At 41.2% G+C, this 16161-nt stretch overlaps 1 protein-coding gene across 3 annotated transcripts in view; it reads left to right on the top strand.

Annotated features, from left to right (window-relative positions):
• Positions 1-16161, top strand: part of SLC4A8 (solute carrier family 4 member 8) — a 90606-nt gene that overhangs the window by 8533 nt on the left and 65912 nt on the right. For 2 of the 3 annotated variants that reach the window (XM_019039069.4, XM_055357186.2), the window contains exon 2: positions 7316-7397. In XM_019039069.4, coding sequence (XP_018894614.2) covers positions 7316-7397 — 82 coding nt within the window. Of the gene's footprint in view, positions 1-7315; positions 7398-16161 lie in introns of those variants that run through there. The other variant, XM_055357187.1, reaches the window with a different exon arrangement.

Raw genomic sequence — 16161 nt, 5'->3', positions numbered from 1 at the left:
AGGATACTCAGAAATAGGGCTTTTTCTTTCCTTTCTTCCTTCCCTCCTTTCCTTTTTCTTAAGCTTATATAATGTGTTTCTCATGATTCTAATCTTTTCTGAGTCACAAGCCCCTGTGAGAGAATCTGATGAAAGTTATGGACCCTCTCCCAAGAAAAGTGCACATTCACACATATTCCCACAGATCCTCTGAAGCCCATTTACAAGCACCCTAGAAATCTATGGACCACAATTGAGAGATCTTTTTTGCCATAAATAAATGATACTATCAGAGGAAATAATAGCCAATTGGTGAGGAATCTGCAGCAAGCACAGGCCAAAGAGACCTGATGTTCCTTTCTTTTCATTTTTAATGATTTCAAACAAACTTTGTATGTGCCTGAAATTTATGGAACATTTCAAGCATATAGCAAAGTAGAGAGATTTTGCATAGTGAATCATCATGTACCCATGACTTGGCGTCAACAATGAACGCACCATCTGTTTTTTGTTTTTGTTTTTGTTTTTGTTTTTGAGACAGGGTCTTTCTCTGTTGGCCATGCTGGAGTTCAGTGTACAAACATGGCTCATTAGAGCCTCCAACTCCTGGGCTCGAGCAATTCTTCCACCTGAGCCTCCAGAGTAGCTGGGACTACAAGCCCATACCACCACACCCAGCTAATTTTTGAATTTGTTGTAGGGACGAGGTTTCGCTATGTTGCCCAGGCTGGTCTCAAACTCCCAGCCTCAAACGATCCTCCCACCTCAGCCTTCCAAAGCTCTGGGGTTATAGGCATGAGTTGCAGAGCCTGGCCACACAATCTTGTTTCATCTATGTTCATCTATTCTCCAAATCTCAGACATATTATTTCATGAGTAAAAATTTCAGTGTGTAGCCCTAAAGATTAAAGACTCTTTTAAAACAACGACATAACTGCCATAACACACAAGATTATTATACTGAAAAAATAGTTTCCTAATATAATCAAATTTGCATTTAGTTGTTTACATTTATGTGAGTACCTTGTAGTTTTTTTAAAAATACTTGTTTTATTTGAATCAGGATTCAAACAAAGTCCACACATTCACATTCAAGCCTGACCTTTCAAATGCTTTTGCTAATGGGTATTGACAGTGGCTCTGTTTTCTTTGGCAAGACAAAGAAAATGGATGAACAATTATTCAGTGAATTTAGGCTGTGGTTAACCAATCTAAATTAAGGAAACTAACAAACAGCAAGAAAGTTTTTCAACCTGAATTTTTCAGATGGTTGACCTTGCTCTTTATATTTTGCAGTTACAATTTTAAAGAAATCAATCATCTCTCCTACCCTCCCTCCCTCTGTTCCTCTAGATTCCCACTGTGTTCTCTGCTGTGTCAGGTGTCTGAAGACAGTACCAAGTATTATAATTAATTGATTCCTGTCCTCTGTATATTAAAAACCAGTAGGGGAGCCAACATGAATAATTATTCATATATCTAATTATTTATTTATATAGTTTTATGAGAAAACATCTGATCAATTATCAAAGAGTTTATAAAACTAATAAACATTCATTGAAATGTATGGGATACTTACCATGTACTGGACTTTGTACTGGGTGCTGGGTAGATATTGATGAATATAAGACCCAGTACCTATCCTCCTAGAACTTTTGAGGGGACAGAATCTGGATTTTGCTGATTGTATTCCCATGGTGTTGTTTTTCAAGGAACTCTGTTTTATTGTACTTTCAGTAAATTGGTATTTGGATTTAGAGGCTTTATCAGATTCAGGGACAATTTATTTGGTAAGATTACCTCATGGGTGGTGATATGGTCTCCCATTAGGAGGCATACAATGTCTGATTGTCTCTCCTTTGTGATGTTAGTGGCTGTTGAAAATCAGTGCAATCCATTAGGGATTGCAAAATGATTTTGTTCCATGATTCCCTTTTCATTTAGTCTCTCCCATAATGAGAAGCTTTTCTCATCTACTCTGTGGTACCACTCTATGGTATAATTTATCTAGGAAAGCCCAGATAAATTATTTGCCAGTTTTCAAAGTAATGAGTTGGTTTATTAGTGTTATCCTCCAAATGTGACCAATTAGTTAATTTTAAAAGTGACCTTGTGAAGCCAGGCGTGGTGGCTCGCGCCTGTAATCCTAGCACTTTGGGAGGCTGAGGAGGGAGGATCATTTGAGCTTAGGAGTTCGAGACCAGCCTGGGCAACATAGTGAGGCCACCCCCCCCAAGTCCGCCACCTCTCTATTTTAAAAATAAATAAATAAACAAATAAAATAAAAGTGACCTTGTGAAGTGAACTCATCAATCTTAACATGTTGACATGGTCAATCTGTTGTAGGCATTACCCTACTGATGCTCAAATTGTCCTATTTTTTGGCAAGAGACCTCTTTAAATTGGCTCCTGAGTCCTTTGGACACAATCCTAGTTGTCTTCGAGTGCTTCCTTACTATCTAACATAATAAGATGTTTTAGACTTACCTTGTACATTTCCTGGCTGGGACCTATGACCAGCCATTTCTCCAGGGAGATCTGATTCCTTTTATTACACAATGGTATTTTAAGAGACTATAATGTAGGTACTAATTATACTCATTGCTACTGATTGATCATTTTTTCTAAGGCTTTGAGTGGGCAGAGCTAGAAAATATAAATTTGTAAATTTAAAAACATTAAAAATAAAAACGCATTGTATATTATTGTTGATATACTTCCAATTCAAATTTAGGACTGCATGGCTCTTATTTACCTTTTGTCTTAAAACTGTATCTCCTTTCTCTCTTGCCGAGAATCCCAGTCCTCAGCCGCACTGGGAGTGACAGAATAAGTTCACATAGCTACTCATTTGTTTTATCTCACAACACACAACAAGCCTCAGAATACCAACACCAACCCTACAACCAACAATAGGATAACCAAAAAGCAGTTTCAGATCTTTTAAAATTCTTCTTTGTCCTTAGAGTATATGCCACTGAGGATGTTCAGTCAGTTTATTATGTTTTAATGTTACTTAGAATAATTTCTCTTGGAATTTATACCATCAATTTGACCTTTGTTTTCATTTTGTTTTTGATTTTGGGGAATTACTTTAAAATTTTTAATTTTACATTATGTAAATTATTTACAAAATAAGGCATATTCAAAAAAGTCTAGCTTCTATCTTTGTCTCTTCCATCTTATTCCCTCCCTCCTCTCTAGGTAACTATTTAAAAAAATCTTTTGTGACCTTTTCTTCTTTTATTTGTTATTTATTTATTTATTTAGTTAGTTACTTGAGATGGAGTCTCACTCTGTCGTCCAGGCTGGAGTGCAATGGCGTAATCTTGGCTCACTGCAATCTCTGCCTCCTAGGTTCAAGTGATTCTCCTGCCTCAGCCTCCCAAATAGCTGGGATTATAGGCGTGCACCACCACACCTGGCTAATTTTTGTATTTTTAGTAGAGATGGGGTTTCACCATGTTGGCCAGGCTGGTCTCGAACTCCTGACCTCCAGTGATCCACCTGCCTTGGGCTCCCAAAGTGCTGGGATTATAGGCGTGAGCCACTGCGGTCGTCCTATTTGTTTTAAAATGTAAGCAAACACTTATGTTCCAACACCATTTGTTAGATAAAAGGTAGCAAATTATATGGTTTTCTCCATCTTGCTTTTTAAACTTAATATTATATTTTGGAGATTTTTCCATGGTAGTAATAATATATAATTTTAAATGTCTATAAAGCTAATTTAATACATAAAAATCCTAAGTAGATATTAGACAATTTTATTTACTTCCCTAAAAGTTTGTTTATTCCTGTTGGCCTCAAAAACTTTATTTGAATCTTCCCATTGGGAAAATGGATTGCCTTATGTTCAGAGTTGTCTTATTTGGGAGCATAGATGATAACTACAAAATAGTAACTTTGGAACAGTAAGCTGGAAACTTGAGCAGGATCCAGAAGGAAGGTGATATTGTTTGGCTATTTGTCCCCACCAAATATGTTGAAATGTAATCCCCAATGTTGGAGATGGGGTCTGGTGGGAGATGTTTGGGTCATGGAGGCAGATGCCTCATGAATGTCTTGGTGCCATCCTCACAGTAATGAGTGAGTTCTTGCTCTGAGTTCACCCAAGATCTGGTTGTTTAAAAGAGTCTGGGCCCTCCCCTCTCTCTTGCCCCCTGTCTTGCCATATTATACACCAGCTTCCCTTTTGCCTTCTGCCATGATTGTGAGCTTCCTGACTCTCTCACCAGAAGCAGATGCTAGCACCACACTTCCTGTACAGCCTGCAGAACTGTGAGCCAAGATAAACCTATTTTCTTAATAAATTACCCAGTCTCAGGTATTCCATTATAGCAATGCAAATGGACTAATACAGGAGAGGTGGGGATTTAATCTGCTGGAGAGTTTGGGGAAATGGCATGTTAGATGACTAGATGACCTGACAATATGAGCAAAGACATAAAGGTGGGAATGTGCACAGTGCTCTCGGGATCAGTCAGCTTGGCTGGAGTTGCAGGTTTGAGAAGGGAAATAGATTGCCAGGGAAATCAGCTAAGAGTTTTTTTGAAATAATTCAGGGTCTTGTGATTCAGGGTATTGATAGGATAGGTGCCATTATATTCATTCTTTTAAAACGTTTAATTTTTATTTTAAATTGACAAGTAATATTTAAGTAATGTTGTACATATTCATTGGGGTGCATAGTGATGTTTCAATACGTGTAATGTATAGTGATCAGATCAGAGTAATTAGCATATCTATCATTTAAAACATTTATTATTTCTTTGTGTTGAGATTACTCAATATCTTCCTTCTAGCTGTTTGAAACTCTATATTATAGTCATCCTACTATAGTATAGAACACTAGAACTTATTCTTCCTATGTAGTTGTAATTTTTTATCCTTTAGCAAATCTCTCCCTACACTTCTCCCCCTTGCCTTCCCAGCCTCTAATATTCTCTCTTATACTTCCTACTTCTATGAGATCAACTTTTTTTAGCTTCCACATATGAGTGAGAACATGCAGTGTTTAACTTTCTGTTCCTGGCTTATTTCACTTAACATAATGTCCTTCAGTTCCATCCATATTGCCACAAATGACAAGATTTCATACTTTTTATGGCTGAATAGTATTCTGCTGTGTATATATGCCACATTTTCTTTATCCATTCATCTGTTGTTGGACACCTAGGATGATTCCATATCTTGGCTATTATGAATAGTGCTGCGATAAACATGGGGATGCAGATGTGTCTTTAATATAGTGATTTCCTTTCCTTTGGATAAATGCCCAGTAGTGAGATTACTGGATTATATGGTAGTTCTGTTTGTAGTTTTCTGAGGAACCTCCACTGTTCTCCACAGTGGCTGTACTAGTTTATATTCCCACCAACAGTGTATAAGGGTTCTTTCTTCTTCATATCCTTGCCAGCATTTGTTATATTTTGTCTTTTTGATAATAGCCATCCTAACTGGAGTGAGATGATACCTCATTTTGGTTTCGATTTGCACTTCCCTGATGATTAGTGATGTCGAGCATTTTTTCATATATTTGTTGACTATTTGTTTGTCTTTTGAGAATTGTGTATTCTTTTAACAAAGATTTATAGAGCACTATTATGTGAAAAGTCTGTGCTGGGTGCTAGGATACAGTGGTGAGGAAGATGGACATAGTCCCTTCTTCAAGGAACAGAGGAGACTTTTTTTATTTTTTTTTTGAGACAGAGTCTCGCTCTGTTGCCCATGCTGGAGTACAATGGTGTGATCTCAGCTCACTGCAACCTCTGCCTCCCAGGTTCAAGTGATTCTCCTGCCTCAGCCTCCTGAGTAGCTGGCACTACAGGCACGCACCACCACACCCAGATAATTTTTTTATTTTTAGTAGAGATGGGGTTTCACCATGTTGGTCAGGCCAGTCTTGAACTCCTGACCTCAGGTGATCCACCTGCCTTGGCCTCCCGAAGTGTTGGGATTACAGGTGTGAGCCACCATGCCTGGCCAAGACATTTTATTACTAAGAGAATTGCAGTGTGCTATGAGGGTATATAAATGGGGGACCTAGCTTAGTTTGGAAGTCGGGGTGGATAATCAGGAAAGGCTTCCAAGTAAGTGTGTTGAGGCTGAGATCAAAGAGATGATGATCTCTTTGATCATCATCAAAGGTCGGGGCGGGTGGTGGGAGTGGCAGGGAGAGAATGGTAGTTCCAGGAAGAGACAGCAGCACTAAGTAAAGAAGGTGGGTGTGGTTCCAGAACTAAAAAAAAAAAGAAAGAAATGCCTAATATGATTTAAAGGGTTGGAGCATGTAGGGAAGAGTGGATGAGAGATGAAAATTAATTTTTTAGAGAAATTGCGAAGGAAGAAAGACTTGGTAAGAAAAGGGAACTAGCTACCTGAAGGCATATGGTAGGCACTCATACATGTGGAATAGATGAATAATTAACTTTGAAATTTCACCTGTGGGCTAATAAATGATGGTGCCATTGGTAGGAATAAACAAATGAGCACAGGGTGTTAGTTTTGGAAGGAAAGTTAGTTGGGTTTTAGACACATGGTTCTTGAGGTGTGGCATCCTAGTGGCTTATCGATTACTGAACCACAGTTTCAGACTGCAGTTTAAATTGTAAGTCTCAAGTGAGGAAAACAAAGAGTGGAGAGCTCTTTCTTGGAAATTATGGTTAGAGGAAGAAAAAGACTAAGGATGAGACAGAGGAGGCCTGATAAGAGGAGCAGGATGGAAAATTTCAAGGACAGCGTGTGGTAAACAGGCCCAAATGCTGCAAAGAGGCCAAGGAGACCAATCTACACCAAATGGGACAACTTGCTTCACAGCACTTGCAAAATGCCAAAATGTTATACAGAGGTATAGATGGAGTGGGGAGGTGGAAAAGGCATGAGATTTACAGCCACAAGACCTGGGCTTATGACACGTCCTAGTAATCCCAGCTGCTCTGGAGGCTGAGGTAGGAGAATTGCTTGAGCCCAGGAGTTCAAGGCTGCAGTGAGCTATGATTGTATCACTGCAATATAGCCTGGGTGACCCATTCTCTCTCTGGTTTTTTTTTTTTAAAGACCTAGGCTCAGTCCTAGCTCCGCCTTTAATGACATTTGTGACCCTGGGCCATCATTACTTAATGTTCTCTGAGTGTCAGTCTGCTCATTTATAAAATGAGAAAGAGAATGGCTACCATATTTGCATCTAAAAGGTATTGTGAAGTTCACATGTAAAAATACATGTAAACAATTGTGTTTCCCCTGTAAGTATCTCAGAAGGATCTGGCATACACAAGGTTTGTATATTTGAACGAGGTATGTGTATTACTGTGACTACCTATTTGTGTTTAAACAGAGACCAGATGAAGAAGCTGTGGTGGATCAGGGTGGGACCAGTACAATTCTCAACATTCACTATGAAAAAGAAGAGCTGGAAGGTAAGAACTGCCATGCTGTGTGATCAGGGAAATTGGTGAGGGGCAGCCTGGTGTGGGAAGACCTGGCTCTGTGTCCTAACTCTCTCACTAGCTGTCAGACCTTGGGGAAAATCACTTGATTTCCTTTAGCCTCACTTTCCTCATCTGGTAAATAAAAGTGGGGATACTAATACTTGTCCTACCTTACAGGGATATCATTAGGATCTAATTGCCTACATGGGAGATAGTGCTTTGAACACTGTGAAGTCCAATATAAATATTAACAAATAACCTGTTCTTTGAGAATGTGATGTACTCAGTTCAGTGCGTTGATTCTTGACAACTGCCTGGAAATACAAATGAATACAAAACTTAAAGAGAAAATAAAATACAAATAGTTTTAAAAACTCATTTTGGCTATAAAACCCTATTTTTACCCCATTTCCAATATTTACTGTTTCTATTCTATTTATACCCATTTCTGCCTGGTGGTTTCATCTAAACAAGAGGGAAAACAGGAACACACCTGTGACATACTCTTGAGTTCATAACATCAAAGTTATATAAAAGCCCAGCTGAAGTGGAAAGGAAAGAAGAGGCATTTTGGATGACCCACTCTGTCCAGTTTACCTTATTTCAGCTCTTCCTTTCTCTGCACCTCACCCCCAGCTCCCCACATGACCGTTATGTGGTGTCCTGCTTTCCTTCTTCCCCTGGGGACTAGTTGGTGTGTTAGGAGTTGGACCCACACCTGGCCATGGTTTTCTAATTAGTGTTGATGCTCAGTTTCATTAGAGGAAGGCTCATGTCCGGTATCCAATATAGCTTTAATGAGAAGCCACATTTGGCTCAAAAGCCTTTGTGAAATCTCTGCAGCATCCCCTGCAATGTTGAAGGCTATGATACAGCAACTTTCTGATGCCTGAGACAGCATGTGAAATGTTCTCTCTGTACTGCCTGTTCCCGTGACAGTTTTTTCATCAAAGTTGTACAACCTCCAGAGAAAACTTGTCCTTTTGATGGGGAGAACGGAAGCTGTAGAGGCTGACTCAGCCTCTGGGTCTGTTACCATGAGAACTGACGTGGGTGGCTCTGTGGAGGTCAGTGGTGTTTGGGTATACCAAGGTGAAGTTTTCCAAGTTATTTTGACCAGATGGAAGAAGAGAACATGTGAGTTGCAGCAGTTGGGAGGGAGTGGGAGAAGGAAAGGGTGTGGAATGGAAGGCTAACATTTGTAGAATGCCCCTTGTGTGTTAGGCATTAGATTAGGCACCTTATACAAGTTGTCCTTTCCATCTTCATAGCACCCCAGGCAGGTAGGTATCATTATCCCTATTTTACACATGAGGAAACTGCTCAAGGTCATCGAGCCTAATTGCAGGTGAGGCTGGGGAGAGAATCCTGCTCTTTTCATTCTGCCACACAGCCTGCAAGGGAGGACAGTAACTGTCATTAACCACCCAACCTCAATATCTTGCTCCATCAAATAAAATTTTTGTATGTTGCTCTTACCTCTTCTTCTGTTCTGATAATCATGTGGTCTCTCTACCCTCTCATTGCATCCTGGGGGCATGTTGCTGTCAGTTTAGTTGTTCTATAGCAAGCACCACTGGACCTTTGCCCTCAGCAAGGAGGTAACCATTTATGAACACTCTTGTCTACTTGGGAGTAGAATAAGAAACCTGGGCAAGCTCTCTTAAATCTTAATAACTGGTTCCGTCCACGGAGATCAGCTGAGTAATTGGCGGTGGGAGCAGCTTCTCCAGATGACATCATCTGTTCTTTATGCATGTTCTACTTTGCTAAAAAAGAATGCTGTCTGTGATGACAGCCTTACTAGTGCATAGTGTGTTGGGAGATGGTCCTTTGTACATAGACTTTTTTGAAAACTAGAATCTTATTTATGTTAACACTTAAAAAAAAAAAGCATTACACGCAAATGGTGGACAAACTAGAACCAGATCTCAGGCCTGATGTGGTTCTAGACCAGCTCTGGAGAAGAGAAGAGAGAGTTGGGATTTGCTGTAGGGTTGGCTGTGCTGTGGGTTCCACTCAGACTCACTCTGAAGGGCAGCCCTAGGACTCAATGAGGCTGTACTCAGGGTAGTGTTATCTCTTGAAGGCATAGAATAAAACGAGTACCATTTTGATGGAACACAGAAGCAAATTGTGTTCAGATTCAATATGCATGCCATGATATCAGGTTCTGTGGCTGCAAAAAAAATCTCCAGGTCTTCTTTCCCCTTTATGTCATAACTTCTGCCCACATGACATAAACTATAAATCATTGCCTTACCACATTTTATTTATTTATATTAAACAACAACCTCTAGTCCAAGAATATGAGTTTTTTGTTTTTGTTTGATTGTTTTTTGAGGCATTCTTGCTCTGTTACACAAGCTGGAGTGCAGTGACCCAGTCTTAGCCCACTGTAGCCTTGACCTCCTGGGCTCAAGTGATCCTCCCACCCCAGCCTCCCAAGTAGCTGGGGCTACAGGCACGTGCCACCATGCCTGGCTATCCTTACCCCATTTTAAGAACTATTTCTGAGATTTAGTCTGTGTACATTGTTAGAAACTTTGTAAGTGTGGGTCTTTTGCATAAATTAATTCTATCAGTAAGAGAAGTTGCATTAAGCCATTATGTTGCTTTTTTTTAATGTGTGAGAAGAGTCAAAAGCAAACATCAGAACACGTTCCAAAGATGAACTCAAGAAGAACAATAGTCCATGATGTGCTTCAGTGGACTTTCCCAGTCCCAGAGGAACAAGAGGCAGTTGCTTTAGTTAGAGGGATGGCTTTTTCCATTTTTTCCTGGCAGATCATTATTCCTGATTAACTACTAGATTAATGAACTCTGGAGTGAGTTTAAGGCCTTCTAATACGTTTTTAACAGAGGTAAGTGCCATTTGGTCATATTTATAACTTCTAAAAAGGCTTACATCTGCTCGACATGTGAGATTCACCTCTGCAGTTATTGACTTTGAGTTAACCTGTAAGCCCAGAGGAGCCGAGCACCCTGTTGTATGTGCTAATGAGCTCTGTGTGAGTGCTGGGTAAACAGTGTGCATGTACTGCATTGTACCTTAGTAGGCCCAATCTCCATCTGCAGGGTACGTCAAACCTATGGTTCCTGTCCTGCTTCACATGATTCATTGCCAGTTCACTAAAGATTGCTCTCTGCATGTGTATATGTACTTATTTTTTAAACTATAGACTAAAATTACATCTTTCCCATAATTTTTACTAAATTAGAATACTTTATTTGCACACAGATAGTTCCAAAAGACTAGGTTTGACCTTTTTTGGAAAAAAGAATGACGAGTTAGATGGGAAAAAAATGGGATTTGGGCAAGTTGGTAGGTAGAAGACGGGGGCAAAGAGCGGTTGAATGGCCAACAAAGTGACCACAGAATTAGTTTAATGAAGTCACTGGATGGCCAGAATCCAGTTAGATGGACTGGATTTTATTGGTGCTATATTCATTTCCTAGTGTCTGTTTGTCATCTTTTCTGCCAATTTTTCTCAGAAAATCCAAATCCTTGCTTTAGAACTCCCAGACTAGAAACTGATGCCTGATTTTCTGACAGCCGCTTGGTCCTTCTTAGCTCTGACCCCCTGCCGAACTTGATTTCATTTCTGCCTGTCTCTCTGATATTTTCAAAAGACAGGCATTGCGATTGGCTAATGTTTGTGATAATTGATTGTACTAAAGTAAGCTTTACCTTACTTCCTACAGAACCATTCAAGGCATCTATAGGATGTCTTCCCCATTATGCCTCAAACCTACATAGTGGGAATTTAGATACCAAGCAAAACCATATATTATTCACTCAGCAAACATTTACTAAGCCCCTTCTGTAGTCCCTTTCTGCAGTAATAAGTCAGGACAGTGAGAACAATTGAACCATCGTGTCTTTTCTGAAGAATAACCTAGCCTGAAACTTTCATAGGACTCGAACATTAGAACCTGGACTAGCCATCATCTGGACAAGCCTGGGAAGTCATTTGGTCTGGCCTCCTTGTTTTACTTTAATAGTGACAGTGAGTAATTTAAACCAATAACATGAAATCTAATAATGCAGTTTCTAATATCCAATCACTGCCTCCTCAATTTCTCCTTTAAAATTAAATAATACTAGCAGTATACCAGCATGAGCCCAGTGGAAGTATTTGGAATGGGCTCAAGGAGCAAGGAGAAGTAGAGGTTCTAGCCTGGCTAGTAATCCTTTGTGGGGTTTATAGGGAAGAGGAAACCCATGGTTGGGATGGCTGTATTGAAGAACTGAAAGTCACCTCTCACTGAGGCTGTTCTTAACCTAAGTCCAGCTCTATCTAGCTGTACTAGATTTTACAACACCAGGTCATCATTTTAGAGGCCAAAGTGGTTGTTTAGTTTTAAATTTTGTTTTGTTTTGTTTTGAGGCAGGGTCTCACTCTGTCGCCCAGACTGAGTGCAGTGGTGCGATCATGGCTCACCACAGCCTCCACCTCCTGGGCTCAAGTGACCTCCCACCTCAGCCTCCCAATAGCTGGGACTACAGGCATGCACCACCATGCCTGGCTAATTTTTTATTTTTTATAGAGGTGGAGTCTTGCTGTGTTGCTCAGGCTGGTTTCAAACTACTGAATGCAAGTGATCCTCCTTCCTTAGCCTCCCAGAGTATTGAGATTACAGGTGTGGGCCGCTGTGCCTGGCCAGAAGTGGTTGTTCAGGATCGAATTATGCTTTTTACAGCACATAGATTCTTCATGACCTGCCCCTGCCGGTTTTTCTGTCCTTGTACATCTCCTTTCCTTCCCTTTTCTACCCTGCCCTGGCCCTACTGGCCATCCTTTTGCCCCAGAACCAGCTCTGCACATTCCCACCTTAGGACCTGTGCACTCGATCTTCCCCCTTCTTGGAATACTCTTCTCCCAGGTCTTCTCATGGCCTCTCCTTCTTATCACTCAGATGTCCCCTCTAATCATCTTAAAGTCTCCCTTCTCCATCCTACCCCTTACCCTAGACACGCTAGCATTTTACCTTATTTGGTTCATAGTAATAATCAATATTTAAATGATATATTTTTGTTTTCATTTCTGACCCCCCCAACCAGAATATGTGTCCTGAAGACTTTGTTCTGTTCACTATTGTATCCCCAGCCCTTGGGACGGGATCTGGCACAATTACTTGACTCTAGTCTGCTGCTAATGCCACCTGGGTTGGTCTCAGTAGTGTGCTACAGGGATTTCATTAACATACTATAATGGAACATAATGAGTTAACAAATTGTATTTTATTAAGATGGTATTCAATTTAGTATTTTCACGCTATATGCTTTTTATAGTTTATACTGATAATGTCAGGGTCTGGAATCCCACATCTTAGCAGATGACCTCCTCTGGCTCTATATTTCTGTTTCTATGAAGTTGCAAGATGACTACATTATGTTCAGAGATCTGCCTGTTAAAAATGACCTGAGATATACACGAGGCAACAGAGAACTCTCCCGAGACAGGAGGGTAAGAAGTGCGATTCCACCAGATACTAAACATTTTATCCTCCTGCCTCTTAACATTCTAGCAGATCTCTGATCATCTTATCCTCTAATCCTTACTGTTTGTTTTTTATTTTGCTTTATCACTTTGGAATTTGGAAAACAGAGAGGGCAAATAAAAGGAGAGACAAATAGAGAAAGGTGTTAGAATGGCACCCAAGGCACTTTAACCTGACTTGGAAGTGGAGGGCACTATCAAGGAAGTTGAGTGCAGCCTTAGGAAACCCCATTGCTGGGAAAAGAAGAAGATAAAGAGTTGGCAACTCTTCCCATCCAGTCTCCTTCTCGGGGAAGTCTTCCTGATGAAGCTCTCCGTTCTCAGGTCAGTTAGGACTTTATCAACCTCCCCATGCCCTGGTGAGTACTTTATTTGTCCTAAACACATTCACTTTGTTTACATGTTCTTTTTGTGGCCCCTTTCAGGTCAGAGTCAGAGGCCCTCTTAGGTCAGATTATGTACTCCTGAGGAGGTCCTAAGGGCTTATGCTCTTCAGGGAGGTACTTAGGAGATATTTTATTTGCTGAACATTTATGGAACAATGACCACGTGTGAAACACTGTGCTTGATTATGTAGGCATTCTGAGAGAAACGTCTAACTTGGGACACCAAGGGATTGCAAGAGAAGAGTGCAGAATAAGAGAGATAGCTGCTTAACTTTAGCGCAAAATAGAAAAATAAGTACATGAGAACAGCACTAACCAAGGGTGCTGGGAATCTGCCTGCCTGCCTGTCTGTCTGTCTATCTATCTATCTATCTATCTATCTATCTATCTATCTATCTATCTATCTATCTAGAGATAGGGTCTCATTCTGTCACCCAGGCTGGAGTGCAGTGGTAATGATCATAGCTCATAAGCTCATGCAGCTTTGAACTCCTGGGCTCAGGCAATCCTACCACTTCAGCCTTCCAAATAGCTAGGACTATAGGTGCACACCACCACACCTGTCTAATTTTTTTTTTTTACACCTTTTGTGGAGATGAGGTCTCACTAAGTTGCCCAGGCTGGTCTCAAACTCCTGGCCTTAAACAGTCTTCCTGCCTTGGCCTCCCAAAGTGTTGGGATTACAGGTTTGAGCCACTGTGCCTGGCCTGGCACTGGGAATTTAAAGGAATGAGGCAGCACATCTGATGGGGGAAATCAGAAAAAATACCAAGAAGGAAGATGCATCTGCAGTGCATCTTGAATAAGTGAGCCAAGCCAGTGTCCAGAAAGCACTGGCACATTTGTGGAATGGCAGTTTGATTCTGGTAGAGAAAAGAGTATGAGGTGATGGTGGGTACAGCAGTCAAGGCCATGAAGAGGAGATGCAGTCAAAACCAGGCCATTTGGTTGCTGAGGTACATGGCAGTTATACATCTCTAGATATTTTCCCCCCAGAATGTTGATTCTCTGTGAGCATGTGGGATTTCCACTTTTTTTTTTTTTTTTTTTTTTGAGTCAGAGTCTCGCTCTGTCACCCAGGCTGGAGTGCAGTGGCGTGATCTCTGCTCACTGCAACCTCCGCCGCCCAGGTTCATGCCATTCTCCTGCCTCAGCCTTCTAAGTAGCTGGGACTACAGGCACCCACCACCATGCCCAGCTAATTTTTTGTATTTTTTTTAGTGGAGACGGGGTTTCACCATGTTACCCAGGATTGTCTTGATCTCCTGACCTTGTGATCCGCCTGCCTTGGCCTCCCAAAGTGCTGGGATTACAGGTGTGAGCCACCACGCCCGGCTGGGATTTCCACTTTTTATTTCTCTTGAACTCGTTATTCAGTTCTTGAGAGGTCTTTCATTTTATTTTCCCACTGAATGTATAATTGGTATTAAAAGAAGAAAAGATTAAAAAGGAGATTGAGTACTGAGCATGAAGGTCCTGAATTCATATGGTGAGCCATGATCAGAACTGTAACTAGGAGGATTTGTTTGCAGGGTTAATTTAATGTGAGAGACAGGAAGGGGCCCCTGCTTTGTTAAAGTGGGAGTTTCGATGGCCCTAATCTATAGAAAGTACGGTGAGGGAGAAAGGGAATGGAGTTGAAAATCTAAGGTAATGCTCGGTTTCAAGCCTAGGAAATTGAGAGAATGACAAGGCCATGAACAGAAACATGGAATGAGTATAAGACCGATTTGAGATGGAGGATGGCGAGTTTGCTTTGTGACATGTTCAATCATTGTAGATAGAGATTTGAAGGTCATTTGTAGAAGTGAACTTTGAAAACAGAAGAGTGTTTAGCACTAAAAAGAGAGAAGAAAAGGGCCAAGGACAGAAACTTGAGGAGCTTTCCTTTGGTGGCTTGTTGGGGGATGGAGCAGCACAGTCAGAGTAGTGCAAGTGAACCAGGGGAGGGCAGTGGCACTGGAGCTCAGGGAGCCCAGAGCACCCAAGTGGTTTGGATACTGCCTGCAACGTGGTGGGCTCTCAAGAAAGTCTTTTGAACTAAGCTGAGAGAGATGTAAGATGATAGAGATTTGGTGAATGAGTGATGTGGTGTCCCTAACGAGGGAATCTTCAGCAGAGACTGGGGTCAGAAGCCATATGCAGAGGCTGTGGAACAAGGAAATGGTGAGGAAAGGGAGTTAGGTTGTGACTGTTTTTGGAAGTGGTTTGATAAAGAAGGAAAGAGGAAACAGCAGAAGCTTGGGTGGGTAGCACTGCTTGGGAAGGTTTCTTTTTAAGAAGTCAGGAGAAACCTATGGCAGGGATGGATGGAAAGGAGAGACTGAGGATAACAGAAGCAACAGGACACCAGAGGGGTGGGAGGCAATGGGATAGAGTCATACTCATTAACATACCCAGCTTGGCAGAGGAGAGCAAGCCAGACTGAGGAAGAGAAGAACTTCCATCTCTTCTCAGGAAAAACTGAAGTGAGGGCTGGGTGCAGTGATTCACACCTGTAATCCCAGTACTTTGGGAGGCCAAGGCAGGAGAATCGCTTGAGCTCAGGAGTTTGAAACAAGCCTGGGAAACATGGCAGGACTTGTCTCTACTAAAAATCAAAAAAATTAGCTGGGCGTGGTGGTACACGCCTGTGGTCCCAGCTACATGGGAGGATCACTTGAACTTGGGAATTCAAGGCTACCATGAGTGGTGATTGTTAACACCACACTCCAGCCTGGGCAACAGAGTGAGACCCTATCTAAAAAAGAAAGGAAAAAAAAAAAACTGATGCAATGTCACCTGCTCTCAGCAGGAAGGAATGTGGATAAGGTTGTGGATTTGAAGACAGTGGCTAAGGATTAGAACAGCTCCTTTGGTGGA

The sequence above is a fragment of the Gorilla gorilla genome, chromosome 10, assembly GCF_029281585.2.
Source record: "Gorilla gorilla gorilla isolate KB3781 chromosome 10, NHGRI_mGorGor1-v2.1_pri, whole genome shotgun sequence".
In the NCBI taxonomy this organism is placed as follows: domain Eukaryota; kingdom Metazoa; phylum Chordata; class Mammalia; order Primates; family Hominidae; genus Gorilla; species Gorilla gorilla.
The sequence above is the reverse complement of the archived record's forward strand: the minus strand, read 5'-3'. Positions and strand labels throughout refer to the sequence as shown.